This window comes from Gymnogyps californianus, chromosome 1 (genome assembly GCF_018139145.2).
Source record: "Gymnogyps californianus isolate 813 chromosome 1, ASM1813914v2, whole genome shotgun sequence".
Taxonomy (NCBI): Eukaryota; Metazoa; Chordata; class Aves; order Accipitriformes; family Cathartidae; genus Gymnogyps; species Gymnogyps californianus.
This window is the reverse complement of record NC_059471.1, coordinates 173,532,456-173,549,918: the sequence shown is the minus strand read 5'-3', so window position 1 is coordinate 173,549,918 and position 17,463 is coordinate 173,532,456. Positions and strand designations below refer to the sequence as shown.

The following is a 17,463-nucleotide window of genomic DNA, read 5'->3' as shown; positions in this document are numbered from 1 at the left end:
GGCAGTTCATGAGATCTCACTTATGTCACATGTATCATTTTACTTGTCTCAAGTAAGCATAATTTTAGTAGTCACAATTGCAGGAAGTGTTAGAGCTAGAAAACAAATGCTTTACGCTATGTAAATTCATGTTCAGATGGTACTCGGCTCTATTGATTTGGAATTCAGGATATTACATAGCTAATAGAATTTAAGTTTAGAAATACAGATCATTTATTTTCAAGGTACCAGATCCCTCTCACTCCCAGCATAGAATACATATTTTCAGGATGAATATCCTCCACTATTGGGATGAGATAAATCAAGCCAATGACAAAAGTCATACAGAAACAAAAAGACATTATTTATTAAAAGTAATTTAATAAAATGTCCACAGGTAACTCAAAACTTGCAATTAAGAGGTATGTAGAGGTTTATGTATTTTGCTGTATTTTCTGAAGAAGAAACTCCATTTGTAAGTTTAGATTTGGCTGTCCTCTTTTCGTCTTCTTACTCAATATTTTATATGCTTCCATTTTCTTTTGCTTGTACAACCGTTGAGCTGCTTCTCTTTGTTGTCTTCTTTTTTCTGCTTCCTGAAATTAAATAAATAGATATGATTATGAAATAATTACATACCTTCTATAACTATGAAGCTATCTATAAGCAATAAAATTTCTTTTTGTAGAGATACTGGCAATTAGGTGTTGTACTGACACTAGAAACACCATTACTCTTAAAAGCTTAATCACAACGCTCTTTCTGCGCATACTGCAACCAAAACATATTATATTGCCTAAAGCTTCAAGAAAAGAGCCTGTTTCTTCAGCAGAACATCCTACGATAAGGTTTGTCACTAAAATATGTACTACTTCCCTTCTGTGAAATGAGCTCCGTGACTTTTCTCCTTAAATGACAAAGCGGTAAAAATTTCCCACTTTCTCCTCTTCAGTGCAAGAAAGAAAGAGTCTGGTCCAGCGGCCCCCATGTAGATGTCTTGCCAATCCAGATGTGCTAGGATACTGGACACATCTGCATGGGACTGGCAGATAGGATATGGGACACATCTGGAGCTGGAAGTTGGGCAGGTTTGTGATACTAGGACAGCACCACAAGCAGCATTACCTACGGTAACTTAATCAAGACCAAACTATTAGTGACCTGTCCTCTTCGAAGCAACACAGACTGCTGTCTTTACTAAGAGAGAGGGAGGGAAAAAAAAAACCTAACCAAATTGTCAACTGTACAAACTTTCCATGTTGAGGGGACAGCACGCATGCGACCAAAACACAAATGGAGGCACTTACACTACATGGATAATCATCATGATATTATGTTCAGTTTTTATCACACAGCTTACACCCCCTTCTATGGTGTTGTAATTTCAGCAATTTGGGCAAACATCCACAACAAGCAAGCTAACTAGCTTGCTTCACTTATAGCATGTCCTACCAAAATATGCAAGACACATCAGACTGAAGGACTGCTTCAGTTCATTTGGATGATTTCTTCTCATAAAGCTTATTCTTTGAAATGCAGTGCCATGCTGACCACAAAGGCAGATGTTTCTGCAGAATGCCCAAACAGATGATAATTTATCAATTATGGTTTTGTTTTCCATGGCATAGATAGCTTCTGTGATGTACAAAAATTAGTAAGAATGCTCTGTGATGTAGAATATAAAATTAACCAGAAATGACCCAAGAAAATATTTCTAAATAGAAATCTAAGAGGCTTTGGGGAAAAAAAAAACCAACCCTGCAAAGATAACATCTCTCCACTCAGAATGCTTCACTTATTTTACCGTAACAATGATTAATATCATTCATTTCTCTTTTTTTTTAAATCAGAGTAGCATCAACTTTAACTTACCTGTAATTCACTTCCTAGCTAATAATTTTACTGCTGTTCAGCATACTGTTGTAAACAATATCCATTTAAGCTACCAACCAAATGCTTACTCAAAGCAAGAACATTCATCTTACTTAGGTAGTTGTTACTTAGGTTCGTATTTTTTCTGATCTCTACTAAATTCTAGCTTTTTTATATAGTGTGGAGGCCAAAACTGTGCCTTTAAGCTTATTTCTTTTCCCAAAATAAATAACAGTAAATCCAGTGTCTGCTAACATACGTGAGGGTAAAGTATGTGATCATCACAACAGTATTTCACATAAATGATTACTGTTATTGTGGCACTTAGCTACTGTTTGTTTTGCCTAAATACCTTGAATAAGACCAAAAATGCTAACACCTCCCCTCAGGCAACTCTTATGTGCTGCTCAAAGAAAATTCCTTGCAGTCTTGCTGGGTTTTTGTTTGTTCCTATTTCCTCTAAATAAGCTGGTCATAACATTCATTTCTTTCAGCACGACCTGTATCTAATATTCAAAAAAGCAGCTCTCAGCTGAACAACCATGTAACTTGCCCAGAATCACAGATCAGCTTGCATAAAACTACTCTAGTTGTCAATACAGCTAAATTGAAGAAATAATATGTTTTATCCAGCTATATATTTATGTAATATTTATACAGTAGTTACTGAAATTTAGTTTGTCAGCAGCAAGTTACACAACTTCTACGAAGTTACAATGTATGCCATTCTACAGTGCAACAAACAATGTACTGGGAGAGAACAAAACTAGTTAAATAAGGATGTCTCAAATGAATAACTCAATTGAGTTACTCAACAATGATAATATTAAGATATGCCCTGTAAGAATAAGTCCCATTAAATTAGAACAAGGGAAAAAATTACTAAAGATTTTGGCTGTGGATACCATTACGTTTAATTGTTTCACTGTTGGTCAAAGCATATTAAAAGGTAAAATGAAGACTGCATTATGGTAGCACCATAAGAAATAGGATGGATATTTCATTTTCCATCACAAGATGATGGTATTGTTATTACTTCCCCTTCTATGATATTTAAGAGGTCTAGTATAATCCACTGGGATACGCAGACCAAGCTCTAAGTTTTTCTTGGTGTACCAACTGACATAATAAAATCCTGCTAATGGCAACTGCAAGACAAAAATAGTAAGAACAAAGAGAACAATAACTTTGAACACCTGCATGACTGAATATTACTGTCAAGTTGAAAAAGACTGAAACACCAATACCTGTGTTCCTCTCCTATGGCCCTATTTGGGTCCAGATGGAAGACTGACAGGTAGAAATGGTATTAATCTAGTCTTTGTCTACAGTCAAGAAAGATGTCTGTTTAAATTTACCTCTTTCTTTTTAGCACGCTCAGCCTTTATTTTCTCATATTCTTCTTTTGCCTTCTGATTGGACGTTTTCTTCTTAAACTTCCCTTCAGTCATAACTGACCTGTAAGAAAAAGTACATGTATTTCAGATACAGACTATCACCAAGCAGGTATAACCATATATGCCATAGCCACTCCAGAATCAGAGCATAGTCTTCCACTCTTCCACTCTTTTCTGCATATTTGGGGAAGTTAATTAGAAATACAGATTTTAGAAGGCTCACCCTTCTACATTGAATGGGTACCTATTTGCACCACTCTTACATGATACCCAACACCATTACATGTAATGCAATGAGCAGCTAGCATGAAAACACAGCAAACTAAACTCCTCCAATACCAAGTGTACCGAAGACCGGACTCCGCACAACTTTTAGTAACAGGTATACCTTATCTGCTGGATCTTCACATGGATGATGTTTCATGAAGTTTAAAGAGTGCCTAAAAGAGGTTTTTTCCCCCGTCATACGAGCTCTTCACAGCTAGAAAAACTGAATGCACTAGCTTAGAGCTGTATTATCTCTTTCTACTTCCAACATATGGATGCAACTGCAGAGATACAAGGACAGCCAGCTGTTAGCAGACTGCCTGCCAGGGAAGTCAGGCTGACATGGCAAGGTGAAAAAGCACAGTAGTAACAATGCCTTTCCAGAAGTTTCTTCTTGAAGGAAATCGCATATTGTTGTCCTTAATGTTCTGAAATTAGGAACTGATATTATGTTCCTTCCAAATTTCAGTATAAAAAACTGCCCAGGTATCTTTCACCAAAGAAATACTGTAACAAAACCAGTGCAATTTGTCTGGCATTTACTGTCACACTACTTTGAGTGGATTTTTCTAGTTATTTAGTTCTAATTTTTTTTTTTCCTGATTCACAATAAGCCACTACATAAACAGTGTGGTAGCAAAGACATTTCACACTTGAAAAATATAAGCCTTGCTAGATATTTAACAACTGTTCACAAAATAAATTTTTGATTACTCTATTACTCACACTACAAAAAGTTGAAAACTAGCCATCATCATCTAGGAAATTTCAGACAGATGATCAAAAAGGAAAGAGAAGGTATTTGCTCACACTTTCATTTAGAAATACCACTCTTCTAGAGGGGAAAAAAAAAATATCTTTGCTTTATTCTCATCTCCATCTTGTGGCAATACTGTGTAATGACACTTCATCGTCTCAAGTACAAAATTACTTAAATTGCAATACATGCTAAAAATAGAATTACCTAACCAAGATCTTATTTTACATTCCCATAGAATGCTGAAGTCTATCTAATAGACTCTATGCATCACACCATCTCACAGATTAGCAGTCACATTTTTGCAGAATTATTAATTCTGGTTTACAATCACAATGACCATAGTTTAAGCAAAATTAAAAAACCCTCTGGTTGAAACAAAAACATCAGTCCTATTTCAGACATCCCCACGAATTAGCTGCCTATTCCAGACAAAACTCTACCTTTCTCCCACTGCTGGGCTTAGATTTGACTGCCTTTCCCCCCTCTCCGGAGCACTCTTCCCAGGAAGTTTAGATGTAGATACACCTTGGAATTCGAAGACTTATGACACTCCTTGTACTGAGGACAAAAGAACATTATCTCAATCACCGTACTTGAATGCTGTTTAAAAACACTGCCATGACAGTGTTAGACCTGAGTGACTACACTTCTCATTTTACTGACATACCTAACGAAGATTTCAGGGGGAATTACTGTCACACAGGGAAAAAATGGTTTGTCTGATACTTGTTAGACCACGAGTGAGAAACTCCATTTGACTTCTCCCAGTTATTGTAATTAAATTTAAAACAAAAAACCAAAAAAACCAAACACCACTGGCAAACTATTATGACAACTCTATTATTTAAAATTATTATTTTGATCAAGAACACTTTACTGTCTTAAGGTTGTACTAAATCCTCCATTTAATTTTTTTTAAAGTTCATGGTTAAAATCCCCCCAAAACTAGCCATACCACAAAAGGATAACTGCACACAATATCGCTCATTCTAGCAGAAAAAAAGTGCAATGTGAAGAAGACAACTTATCAAACTGGGAACGGAAAGATAACGCAAAAAATGTTTCTAAAAAGTGACATTAATTTAAAAATACCGAGATTCAATTAAAAATACCGAGATTCAATTCAAAGGAAAAGTCTGTAGACTCAAAAGCACACTACCTGAAAAGCAGGCTTTTAGCTTTGTAGATATGGTAAGAAATTGGCCACTTACTGCTCTTGGGCTGAACCTTATCCTTAAAGTACAATGGTAACTGTCATATTATTTCTGTGGAATCAAGCCCTAAACATCATCAATTTTGTCTTCTGATTCTGATGCAAACAAAACAAAGCTGTATGTTTAAATTTTCTAACAATTAGGAAAAACATTTAAGATCTAATGGCATTTTTTTAGTAAAACAAATCACCATACTGAAGTCCATGTAAAGTATAAGTTCTAAAATATTTCTTTAATGATGGAAACAATTACTTGTTTTTAGAGACATATTTTACAAACTTACTCTACTGCTTTATTAAGTTTTTCTTCTGATAAAACTGAATCATCTGCAGCCCTGCGCCGTTTCTTAAGCATTTCTTCCTCGGCTAGGTAAAGATGTTTCAAGTGCTCTGGATAAGTATCAGTAAACTGATTATCCTGTTGTGAATGGACTTTTCTTCCCTTTTTCAGTAATTTCCTGTATTGCCTTTCGATCTTTTGTTTTCTCCGAAATGCAAATCCTCGTCCTGAAAACATAAGAAAAAGGGAGTTAAATACACCTGCACTGAAGTAGTACCAAACCATTCAATTGTTGCCAGGACCATTTCAATCAATTTTCTTTCCAAAACAGAAAAAGCCACTACTTGTGCTAATTTTAATAAGTACCAGTCAAAAATTCAAGGAAAAAACACTGTTATAAATCTGTTCCCTACTGTACCATTGCAGCTTGTACAGATTTACTGAAAATTATCGCCTAAACCCTTGAGAGAACACACCATTGCAAACATACTACTTAATGCACCCTCAACATTATACACCTTTGCCAATGCTTTTCAAATCCAGTGAAAAGATGTATTAACATTTCACTTCTCTCCTACTTTTGACAGCTTCATAAGCAACATCAAAATAGATTCCTAAAGGCAGTCTCAAGAAGACACTGATGATAGTAATACTGGCTGCTTAAGTAGTCTGCAGCTGCAATGCGACAGGAAAAAAAGTCACTAAATCACTGTATTATACTATATTAATATTCCATTATATCTTTTCACACAAACAGTATTTTTATTGCTACTACTTCCTTTCTACACCTGTCCAGGAGGAGCTTTTCTACAGCTTCAAAAGGATGCTACATCATAGAATGATTTTGCCTTAAAGGAAACATCAGATAATGGTTGTTTCAGTCTCAATCATTAGATAACCACTTATCAATCTTAAGTTAAACATGTTTTTTTCCTGATATGTTAATATGTTATTTTTTATTGCATTAGTTTTAAAAGCTACTGACTTTTAAAATATTCATTAACAAAACAGTTTCTAAAGGCAGCAAGTCCAAATTAGTCCCAACTTTTCCTTTGATTCTTTCTCCAAAGTTGAAATTTCAGAAAAGTGCTGCAAAAGCCGACGCTCTTTTTCCTATCGGTTCATTTTCACATTTGCATAACTAACTGTCAACAGTCTGAACTTGTTTCCAAATATACTTCTGTTTTAAATATACAGTTTCACCGAAAACTAAAAGTGAGTCCCAAAACAGAGAACCATCACGACCCGGCCCGAGCACACCACCGAAGAAGAGCAGGGTCTGCAATCCCGAAGTCCGGGCGCTCCACCTCACACCGGCCGCCCCCAACCAGCCTTGCAGCCACCGGCCCCGCGCCGCCACGGAGCCCCCCTCGCCGACGGCGGACCACTCGCCTCATGCGGGTTTAACCACCCCTTGCGCAGCGGGAGAGGACGGGGCTCCGGGCTCCGCGACGCGCAACCCCTCGCTAAGGCAGGCAGGTCTGGCCCCAGCCAGGCCGCCAGGGCCGAGCCAGCTCGGAGGCACGGCGGGAGGCCAAAGGCCGCGACCACCGGGGCCCGGCCGGGCCTCCCTCGGCGCCATCTCTCCCACCGTGACGCCACCTCAGGCCCTCCGGGGGCCAGTCGCGGCTGCCCCACCCCGCGGCTCACCCTCCTGGACGCTGCCCATGACGTCGCGCAGCAAGACGGGCCTCCACAGCCGCTTTCGGCGGGGACCGCGGGCCGCGGCGCCCGCATTTTCCGCCGCCGGTCCCGGCCCGCCGCGCCGCGCCGCCGCCATCACTGTCCCGGCGTCGCGCAGCGAGACAACGTCACCGAGCTGCGCCGCCGCCACTCGGCGCTCGATTCACCCGCCTCCGTAGCCGGCGGCGGCAGCCCGGCCAGCAGCCCCGACGAGCCGAGCGGGGGCCGCAGCCGCGCGCGGTGCTATGTCGCGGCCGCCCGGCGCGCTGCCGCCCCAGCTGTCGCCGGCGGCGGCGGCGGGGACGCTGCGGCGCGTGGCGCGGTTCCTGGCGCGCGCGCTGCCGCTGTGCCGCGCCCACACGGTGGAGTTCTACACGCGCGGGCTGTGGGACCGGCTGGTGGCGCCGCGCCCCGCGGCCGTGCTGGAGGCCCTGCGCGCCGCCGGGCCGCTGGCGCTGCGGCGCCCCCTGGGGGAGGCCTCCGGTGCCGCGGCGGCGCTGTGGGGTGAGTCGGGGCGGGGGGCGCCGCCGGGGAGGGGAGGGGGCTCGGGGGTCCGGAGGCCCCGCGGGAGGGCCCCGCTGTGGGGGCGGGAGCCGTCGGGGCACGGCGCCGGTGGCGTTCACGGCGCCGTCGCTCAGGGAGGTGTGGCGGCCCACAAAGGTGCTGCGGCAGCGCAGCGGCCTCCTGTTGTGCCTGGGCTGCTGGGGCCAGCTGTGGGCCTCCCAGTGGCTTCCCACTTCCAGCCGCCTCATGCTCCGCAGGTGAGGTCGGTTTCTTTTCTCCCTCTTAAGACCGCCTCATTGTCCTCCTGTCTACGTGTAAAATTATTTTCCTTGCTTTAATAAAACAGGAGACTTTCGCACCACTCTGCTGAGCTGCCTTTTTTTTCCTCCATCTTCACCCGCTGCCTTCCTGCGGCCATTCCCGTATTGTTGTTCCCTTAGTCTGCCTTCACCTGAAGCCGTTTCTGCTTTTTCGTGCCTGTGTTTGCACCAGCAGCACTCATCTTTTCCAGAGTAACAGGATGTATTTGGAACCATCACGGTTCAGATGACGTAAAGGCGTGGTGGGAGGAATTGCACTTTAGGAGGCTCTCGGTAGTGACAGTTGTGATGGTGGTCTCATTTTATAAACTTCATTTAGAAATGAAATGAAACTCCTGGCTGTCAGACTCCTTCGGTCTGACTAATTTCTGAAGAACGGAAGTAAAATGAACCAAGTAAGACCCCTCCACAGGAGTGGAAAGATGTAACAGTTAAAAGTCCTCCAAATGCTGAAACTCTGGAAATGTGGAGGACAGCTGGAAAAGGCTTAAACACTGCTTTCCTATATATCTGTAATAATGAGTGTCTGGCAAAGGAAGACAGAAAGCAGTTTTATTTCTGACAAGAGCTATTTAAGAAGCACTTCATATTTTTAGTGATTTTCAAGTAACTCAAGAGGAGGCCAGCTATTTAACTGTATTAATGAATTTACTGCAGTCCAAGTAGAAGGGAAACATACCAGTAATACGCTTTCAGGCAGAGTACAGAAATGAAGATAAAGCATCTGAAAGGTATGGTATTTGGGGGGACTGAGCCCAAGCAAAGAGATCAGTTTCAAAACTAAGGTAAAATCTCTGACAAAGCACTTAGCCGAGAAAAACCTGCATCATGCCAAAGCTTATGGAGCATAGATAGCTCTCGTGTAGCATTAGCTCTGAAATGCTACGTTAAATGACATGTGAGACAGGAAAGCACGTTGAGTATAATAGAAGGGTCCACAGAAAGCAGCATGTGGAGCTGTGTACTTGGCGTAGAAGACAAGCTAAGATAATGATTTGGATTTGGAAAGAGATTGAAGAACTGTGAATTGCTACATCACTTGTAACATTTCTCTCTTGGATCTAAAGACCTTCAAAATATTAACTGTAAGACTCATTTTTAAAGGGTTGAGGTATCTGGGAAAAAAACCCACAGAGTTTATTTGTGCATGAAAAAGACACTGGATTATGAATTAACTTCAAGAGCCAGATGGAAACAAGACAGTGGTCCAGTCAGCAAGCAAAAGAGTTGGGAAGCAGCGAGGAAAAACTTCTAATGTTTTTGACAGGTAATGTCAGAGTCAGAACTGATTCAGAGCAACAGGGCGTAAAATTATATGTAAATAGAGACTGGAACAAAACTAATTACTAGATGAAGTCATCAAAAAGAAAACACTAAAGGAAAATTACCGTGATCTTAGCTTTTTCTATGGGAAAGCCCATGAAGTGATTCAGACACTGAAGTGGTGGCCTGTAGAGCAGAAAGAGAATCAGGAAGGCAGAGTATTGTTTTGTAGATTTTAAAATCGGAAAATCATTTCGTGATCTATATTCAAAATGCATGTTACAGAATCTGATACAGAAATTACTGGAACAAAAGACTCAATTTATGGCTAAAATGAAGCACGTGTTTTAGAAGGGTATGAAACCCTCATGCTGTGGCTAAAATACAACATTTCTTCGGTTTCTGCAGGGATTATTTCTGCTCATTAAAAAAAAAAGAGAATTGCTCTTTTTTCCTAGCCTCAAAATTATAGTGTGCTATTTAACATTTGGAAGGTTTTGAGACACTCTCAAAATTCCTCCAGTATCGTGACAAAATTGCAGGCACTGTAATGAAATGGGCGTGTGCTTGCTGATTCGGTGGTTCATGCCTGACTCGTTTGACTGCATGGTATCTGTCCATCCAGTCATATGATGAAAATACATCGTAGCAGAATATGAGTTTCTCGGTGAAGATACCTGCAAACATGTACCTATATTTGCAAATGAATGCACTCTTAGCCTGTATTAAAATTAGGATTGAGAAACTTAATATCATAGCTTATTTGAGTGCATTAGTACAACTTAATAACATTAGAGATCAGAAACCAACCATTAGAGATCTTGAAACCCAACATAAACAGAAATGACCCTTATATTCCTCTAAAAGATTAACTGTATGTGTGGTTGTTCTTCAAAATTACCAGATATTTAAATGTTATTTATATTTACCTTGAAATGGGTACTAAAAGGCTCTCATAACATGCTGTCATTCATAGAACTACCTTTTTTCGGAGAGTGGCTATAAGAGTAGATTTATTTTGCATGCTCAAATGACATTGTGGTCATGTACCCCAGATACCTTACTCAAAATATGTGTAAAGTGACATTTTGATTTCACATGGTAAAATCTTTGCTTCCTCAGAGTTTGAGAAGTTTTACATTTATACATTCACAATCCCCAAACTATTATGAAGCGTTTTCTAGAATCTGTTCTAATAGGGATCCCAAATTAAATTATAGGGAAACATAAGCTACATTTGACAGAATTGATCTGAAAATGTGAAGTTGTCAGTTCATACTCGCATAGCTCTGCAAACTAAAAAGTAACATTATTGCAGATTGGCACAAAACTGTTATTATGCACAATATTTTATGTTACTATAGGGATTTTGACAAATACATATGCTGAATTGTGGTTTTAGAAGCTAACAAGCAAGAAATTACAATTCTGTTGTACAGTATTATATGCAAAGATAATCATGTTATAGAACATTACATTACATGTTCTGTAAATCAGTTTCAAAGAACATTTTCAGATACTTACCAGATGATATTTCATTATAATGACCATATAAAGGGTGGAACCCTTGTTTTCAGTTGTACCCTACAGAAAAATTTCAGATCCATTTTTAGATATAGAAAACTGTTACATATTTTTATACATCAAAAAGCTGACATTTGCCATATTGCATCTTGTTTATCACGTCATTGCTGTAAATTGGACACAGGCACAGAAAAATCTGTGTTTAAGTATTTTCATATTTTACTGTAAATTACTGTTTGTACTATAATTCCAATTTCTTGGCATATGTTTCTTTCCTCTGAAGATTTACTTGCAAATGTATGGACTGACTGGTTAAAAGACATACTAGATTTCATCTTGTGAGCAACCAAAGTAGAAACCTTTTGAGAAAACTAACATTTTTAATATTCATAAATAATATGTAGTCCGACAGCTGCCATTCCATAGCTTGAAGTCATGCTTCAGATAGATAGATACCTTAATATAGTTGGGTTTTTTTCTTTTAGTTGGCAAGCTGGGACAACAATTTAAATTTGATAGGAGTGTTATTACAGACGATATACTAGTGATCTTGTATGAGATCCTACTAGTTCTGTTCATGTTCTTCCATCAGATAACTGAATTCAGGGAAGTTATAGAACATAGGTATTACTGTATTTAATTTCAGTTAAGTGAGATTTGCAAGGAGAGTTAATATATTTTATGTCAGGTGCTGAAAAAGTGAAAGCAGGCAAGCAGTGGGTTTATAAGCTTTTCACAAGTTCTGACGAAGCAGAAAACTCCAAATTTCAATAATCGGTCTTTAACCTAGGAAAGTTATGAAGTTTCAGGATAAGTTGTATTTGTGCAATATAGTGGGATCAGCAGGAAGTAAGGTGAAAGGATGATTGGGTTGCTAAACATCGTGAACTCTAATCTGCAGAATATTTGCTTATACTGTTGATCTTGGTGAGCTATGTGAAAGTTAGATGGGAAAAATAAGGATAAATTTCTTCAAGGGTGTAGGTTTAATGATTTTCCATATCAGTGTCAGGGTAGTGTGGTGTAAGATGGGTACGTGCATGGTTGATGATAGTTTTCTTTTTGTACTGTAGCCAGTTTGTATATGTAATTCACATGATGTTTATTTCCACAGTGACTGTTGGGTGAAAGTTGCCAATGAGGTATATAATCGGTATTCCTTACAGAGGAGATGAGAGATACTGTTTTTACTGTGTTTTGAATGGTGGCTGGTGGTTGTAGAAGCGAGGTGTCTTAGGTCAATGGCATTCTTGCATTTAGTCACTTGGTGGATGTTAAGGGTATGTCCATTACGGTATCCAGGAAGTTGATGTTGATCCAGTTTGAAGAAAGGTGACTATAGACCTTGTAGTAGAAATTGGTGAGAGCACCCTAGCTTTCATTCCACGTATAGCTTCAGTACAGTATTGATGTAATTACCTAAACAAAGTATTTAACTTGTGTAGCTTGTGCAGGCATGTCATCCTTCTGTGCGTATTTGTGCCCATTTTTTTATTAACTGTTGTCTGCTCAGAATGACTTTTCTGGATGAAGAGATATATATGCTGGCCTAGACCTTGTAGAAAACTTCCGTTGGACTGGGATGCCATGCTGGGTTGAGATGGTAGGCAAGTCTGATGCTTTGAAACAAACCTTTTCGGGTATCTATTTCCGTATGATGCATTGGAGGGCTGATGTTAACACTGGCATAGTGAGTTTATTTCCAATAAAGGAAACTAATGTAGTTAAAGATCCTGCCTGTTGTAGCAAAACTAACGTCTCAAGTATCGAAATAAATCATGTTTATAAACAACATATAGGTACCTAATTTGTCAGTGATGTTTGCATTCATTTCTGCCTTTTGAACTAAAGCAAATACATAAATGTAATATTTATGACACCTATAAGATATTTCAGATTGGTTTATATTTTTTCTGTTTATTTTTACTAGTACCACTAGAAAGTTTACATTAAGAACAATTCTAAGCTGCTTGATATTACTGAAAGAATGCGTATATTAGTACACTTGGAGTCAACAAAGGCATCTTCTAATAGACTTATTATGTGAAAGTGACATGTATTTGTGAATTTTATTGCTATTCTGTTACATGGAGGAAGAATGGCAGTATTTCTTCTTGTACCCCCAAGTATCTGATGCTACTGTAATGAGAGCAAATTTTTTTCCACTAGTGATAGTTCAGTGTATTTAAAATATAAACGTAAATTAAAAACACCCAATATCTAGCCAGACATTTTGAAAAAAATGCTGCTTATAAACCAAAATACATTTAATAGATATGTAATATGTATGGAAATGAAAATTACAAAAATCAAATTTTATTCAGATGTTTCTCATGCATCTCACATGTGTTAAAGAAATAGTTTGTAACAGGATGACATTCCAATGTATTTTCAAATCTCCTTTATTTCATATAATGTTATGAAGAAAAGAAGTGGATTTTGCAGAAAAGGTTTTTGCTTGACTGATTTCTGTTTTGTTTTGTCGTACAAGATTGGCCAGTATATTTAAAAATGTTTACCAGTTGATAAAAAGACTGTATGTTTCAGTGTTATGTGCTCCAGTTTTCTAAAATGAAAAAAATAACCCAAACCATACTGGTCACTGAGGAAATAAAATTTGGAGATAAAGAACAACATAAATGTATATTAGAATGAGCCGAATTTTTCTCCAGTGTGTTATACTAAATACTATACTAATTCAAAGAGGTCATAATATGCATGAAACAAAGTGGAACACCCACTTCTCATCAAGAAAATTAGATTTCTTCTTCACCTGGCAAAACTGCTGAACGGCTGGCTGGTCAAAATATCCCTCTGCACCTTTTGACTTTATGTCTCATGTCTTTCGCTTTCTCAGTAATTGTTGGCATATAATTGCTTGTTGAATCTCTTAAACCTTGTTCTCTTTCTTGACAGATTAGTGATTTCTTCCCACGGCATCAGACCTAAAGATTTCTGTGCATTTTTACTGATTCAGACTACATTAATTTTGTGAATGTCAATAAATTTTCTGGAACGCTGTTCATTCCCAGAAAATCTAAAATAAGTTAAATGAATGAACCTCCCTTAAAAATAAAGTGAAATTTTCTTCTTCAGCAATATCTCAAGCTGTGACAGTTTCTTGTAAGAGCTCTTTGCATAAAATTTACCCAACAGAAAGCAAAAATACTCTGTGTGTAGATAGTCACCTCCTTTTATGGTTGTTGAAACTTTTTTTTTGGGGGGGGGGGGAGGCAATTCTGTACATTGTCCAAGAGTGTTTGATTATCTTATCCCCGTTATATTAGTCTCTTCCATTATGTGCTTGATTTGAAGGTATTATCAGAAAGGAAATTTATTTTGCTTCAGTCATTTCAAAATGCACACATCTAATTTGTCTTTCTCTAACATATCTTACAGAGACATTGGAAAGCAAAATTACCCCTTCTCTCTAAAAACTTTGCAGTCTTTTTTCTGGTTTAGTGTTTCTCTTTATTTCTGTTCTCTAGTATCATGTTACACCTTTATCCTTCATGAAGGCTCACTAACTGAAAGTTACTGGATGTTCAGAAGTTTAAATAAGAAAGTTATTTATAGAGAAAGGTGGCTTTCTTTTTTGATTTTGTAGTAGAGAGAAGTAGAGTTAGACGTGCCATGCAGAAACTGAAATAATCTTAATTCTGGTCATAGCTTAGACATTATTTTTTCTTAGGTCCAAAGTTCGTTTGCTGGACTCATGCCTTTGTAGTATAATACCGTGAAAATTAACCTGTTGACACTGTTGGCACAGTTTTCAATGAATTGTAATATATGCATGACCTTTAATTGTGGTCATTCAGGAAAATTAAGAGCATTAGAGGTGAGGTCAATAAAAACAGCTGTATCCGTTGTCGTGCAGGTGGGTACGCCAGATTCAGGAAAGCTACCGTGCTAGGTATGTACTTGCTCAACATCTACCCATGAGACAAAAGGCAAACCAGGAGACATTTTCTAAATCTTTGTAACAGTTTGTTTGCCGGACTGGTTAGCTTTTATATATTTTAAAAGAAATACAAATATTTAAAAATTATTAGCAAAATTATGTAGAAGTCACAAATAGTTTTAGCTAAAATAGGAGTTAGACAATACAAAACAAATTGAGAATTAATAAATTATTCATACCAGTATGTTTCACTAAAAATAAATGTACATTTTTAAAACTAAGAACTAAGTAATACCAAACTGAAGCATTTCATCCTGAGTCAAACAAAATATGCATTGGAATCTAACTTTGGCTCACACCTGATTGGTAATAAAAATTAATTTAATTCTCCCAGCAGATTCACCAGTTACAAAGTGGCTTGGAAAGTATGTGAATATAGTGATTGTAAATCAAAACAGTTCATATATTGAACTGCTGCATGTCTTAAAAAATCGAGTAGTGTATATTATCAGATGGGGGTGACTAGGAAATGTATAATGAACAAGTTTGTAAACAAAAGAGAAGTGATAATGTTGACTGAATTCTCTCATCGATTATAGTAAAGTAGCTCTGCTAAAGCAATAGATTTTTCCACATTTACACTAGTTCACCTAAGAGCAAAATTTGACCTGGGTTCTGAAGGGGGAATACAGCTGAAGAAAAATAATGAGTTTTCCCACTTACGGAAGCAAAATAAATGGTTACTTCTGTCTGATACTAAGTATTTATTGCTTGTAGTTCTCTGTCAGTGCTATTACAGAGATGTTAAGCACTGTTTACAGAAATCTTTTCTTTTCTGTACAGATGATGACACGTTTTCCAATGTGTTTTGTGAAAACTCTAAGAAGCTTATCAATGTACATTTGTTTGCCCTGGCTGCTAAGTATTATTCTTTGTCCAGCCTTGGAGTGTGTACCCCATTAGAAGACATAGTTGAAGCACTGAGAGGAGACAATCAAGGAACAACAGGTATATTTACATTTGTATTTAAATTTTTACTTATTCACTATAGGACCTGCAGAGTTTTGGTTTTGGAGGGTGGTTTGTTGCGTTTTTTTCCTACATGCTTCTCACTTCGATTTTCATTTGTTCCTAGATAGTTTCTTCATTGCCTTTGTTTAGAAAATGGATTCTCTGGCTAAACTTTGAGCAGAGAGGTCACAGCATTCAGTACCTATAGACCTTTCCTGAGATTCAGTTTTAAAGGGGATGAGATAGACAAGCAGGCACATCATTGTTTGAGATATCTTGTTAATTCCCTTTGTTTTTCTTGTCCCTGAGCAGCAGGAATCATGGTCGCTATTCTTGCGTTTTTTCAAAAGTCTCACCCTAGAATCTGGCAAGTGGGTTTTCTTGTTACATCTTTTGTTTAATATTAAATATGTGCTTTGGCATTTAGCTGAATATGGCCCAATAAGTGTTTTATGTCTCAAAAAAAAAATTTATTCATTCTGTATGTTTTGGACCAATACTGATTTTATGTCATAAAACTAGAGTAATTTCATTTTCTGTAGTTAAAGAAATTGAATTAAAACACTCAAGTTGGCATCAAGTTGGACACTGGAAGTGTTATCCCTGATTATATTTTTTGTATCAGATGATAAACTGTCATTTATACTTATTTGGACTGCTGTCATTTTCACTGAAAATGTGCTCTTCATGGAGTCCTCGGTCTTTATAGATTTGTCACTGTCTTTCAGATTTCTCATTAGTTTTTCAGAGACAGACTGAGCAGCTCTCTGCCTTTGCCTTCTAGTGTTTTTTATCTCTATAATACGTTAAAACTGACATTTTTTATCCTAAGTGATATAGGGCATCTCACCCATTTTCTGCAGCAATCTTCTTTTTCCAATTTTGCCATTTTCCGTGGTTGGCTCCCCAGTTTTTAATTTCTTCAGAAATACTAAAATGCCATAGCTAAGGTAGTCTTAATGATTTGTTGTGCATTGGTCTTTCTGGCTTCTTTCCCTCTGCTCTTCATTCATCTGAAGCTCTTTTTTCTTGTTTGACAACTGTATGCTGCTTTTCTTCCGCTTGCTTTTTAGCTCTTTTCATTTTTATTATGCTCTCATTCCCTGTCTTCCACTTAATTTTCTGTAATTCTGTAGTTCTACCTTGTTATACTCATACTTGAGTTCATACCTGGATTAGCTTTCTTAGACAAAACTAGAAGGATTCTTTCATCTTCTTGTCATGCAGAATGGAGCATCAGGATAAGGCGGTTGCTGAATATTTTATTCTGTGTCTTGCAGGAGTGCTGCTTGGTTGGGTAACTGGGGCCTGGGTTTGTGATGCAGTAATTCTAAATTGTGCTTAGAAAAAATAAAACATGTTCCAAATGTATACAATGGTATTATAATTCAAAACCTTTGCATTGAATTGGCAGTAAGTATCAGTTAAATTAACTTAATTGAAGTTCCTGGTAATCATTTGGCAGAAGCAAAATACCAAATTATGGATT

The 17,463-nt window shown here is 38.1% G+C and overlaps 2 protein-coding genes across 2 annotated transcripts in view; one reads left to right on the top strand and one right to left on the bottom strand.

Annotated features, from left to right (window-relative positions):
- Positions 1 to 322: 322 nt before the first annotated feature.
- CCDC59 (coiled-coil domain containing 59) lies at positions 323 to 7,548 on the bottom strand. Its single transcript, XM_050915668.1, has 4 exons — positions 7,419 to 7,548; positions 5,773 to 5,995; positions 3,210 to 3,309; positions 323 to 575 (listed from the first exon to the last, which is right to left on the bottom strand). Exons 1-4 carry the CDS (start codon positions 7,546 to 7,548, stop codon positions 414 to 416), a joined length of 615 nt encoding a protein of 204 aa, XP_050771625.1. The 3' UTR covers positions 323 to 413.
- A 148-nt stretch (positions 7,549 to 7,696) lies between these two features.
- The window catches only part of METTL25 (methyltransferase like 25), a 66,968-nt gene continuing 57,201 nt past the window's right edge, over positions 7,697 to 17,463 (top strand). Inside the window, exons 1-2 of the mRNA XM_050915113.1 lie at positions 7,697 to 7,955; positions 15,807 to 15,971. Of these exons, the coding sequence (XP_050771070.1) occupies positions 7,697 to 7,955; positions 15,807 to 15,971 (424 nt within the window). The remainder of the gene's footprint in view (positions 7,956 to 15,806; positions 15,972 to 17,463) is intronic.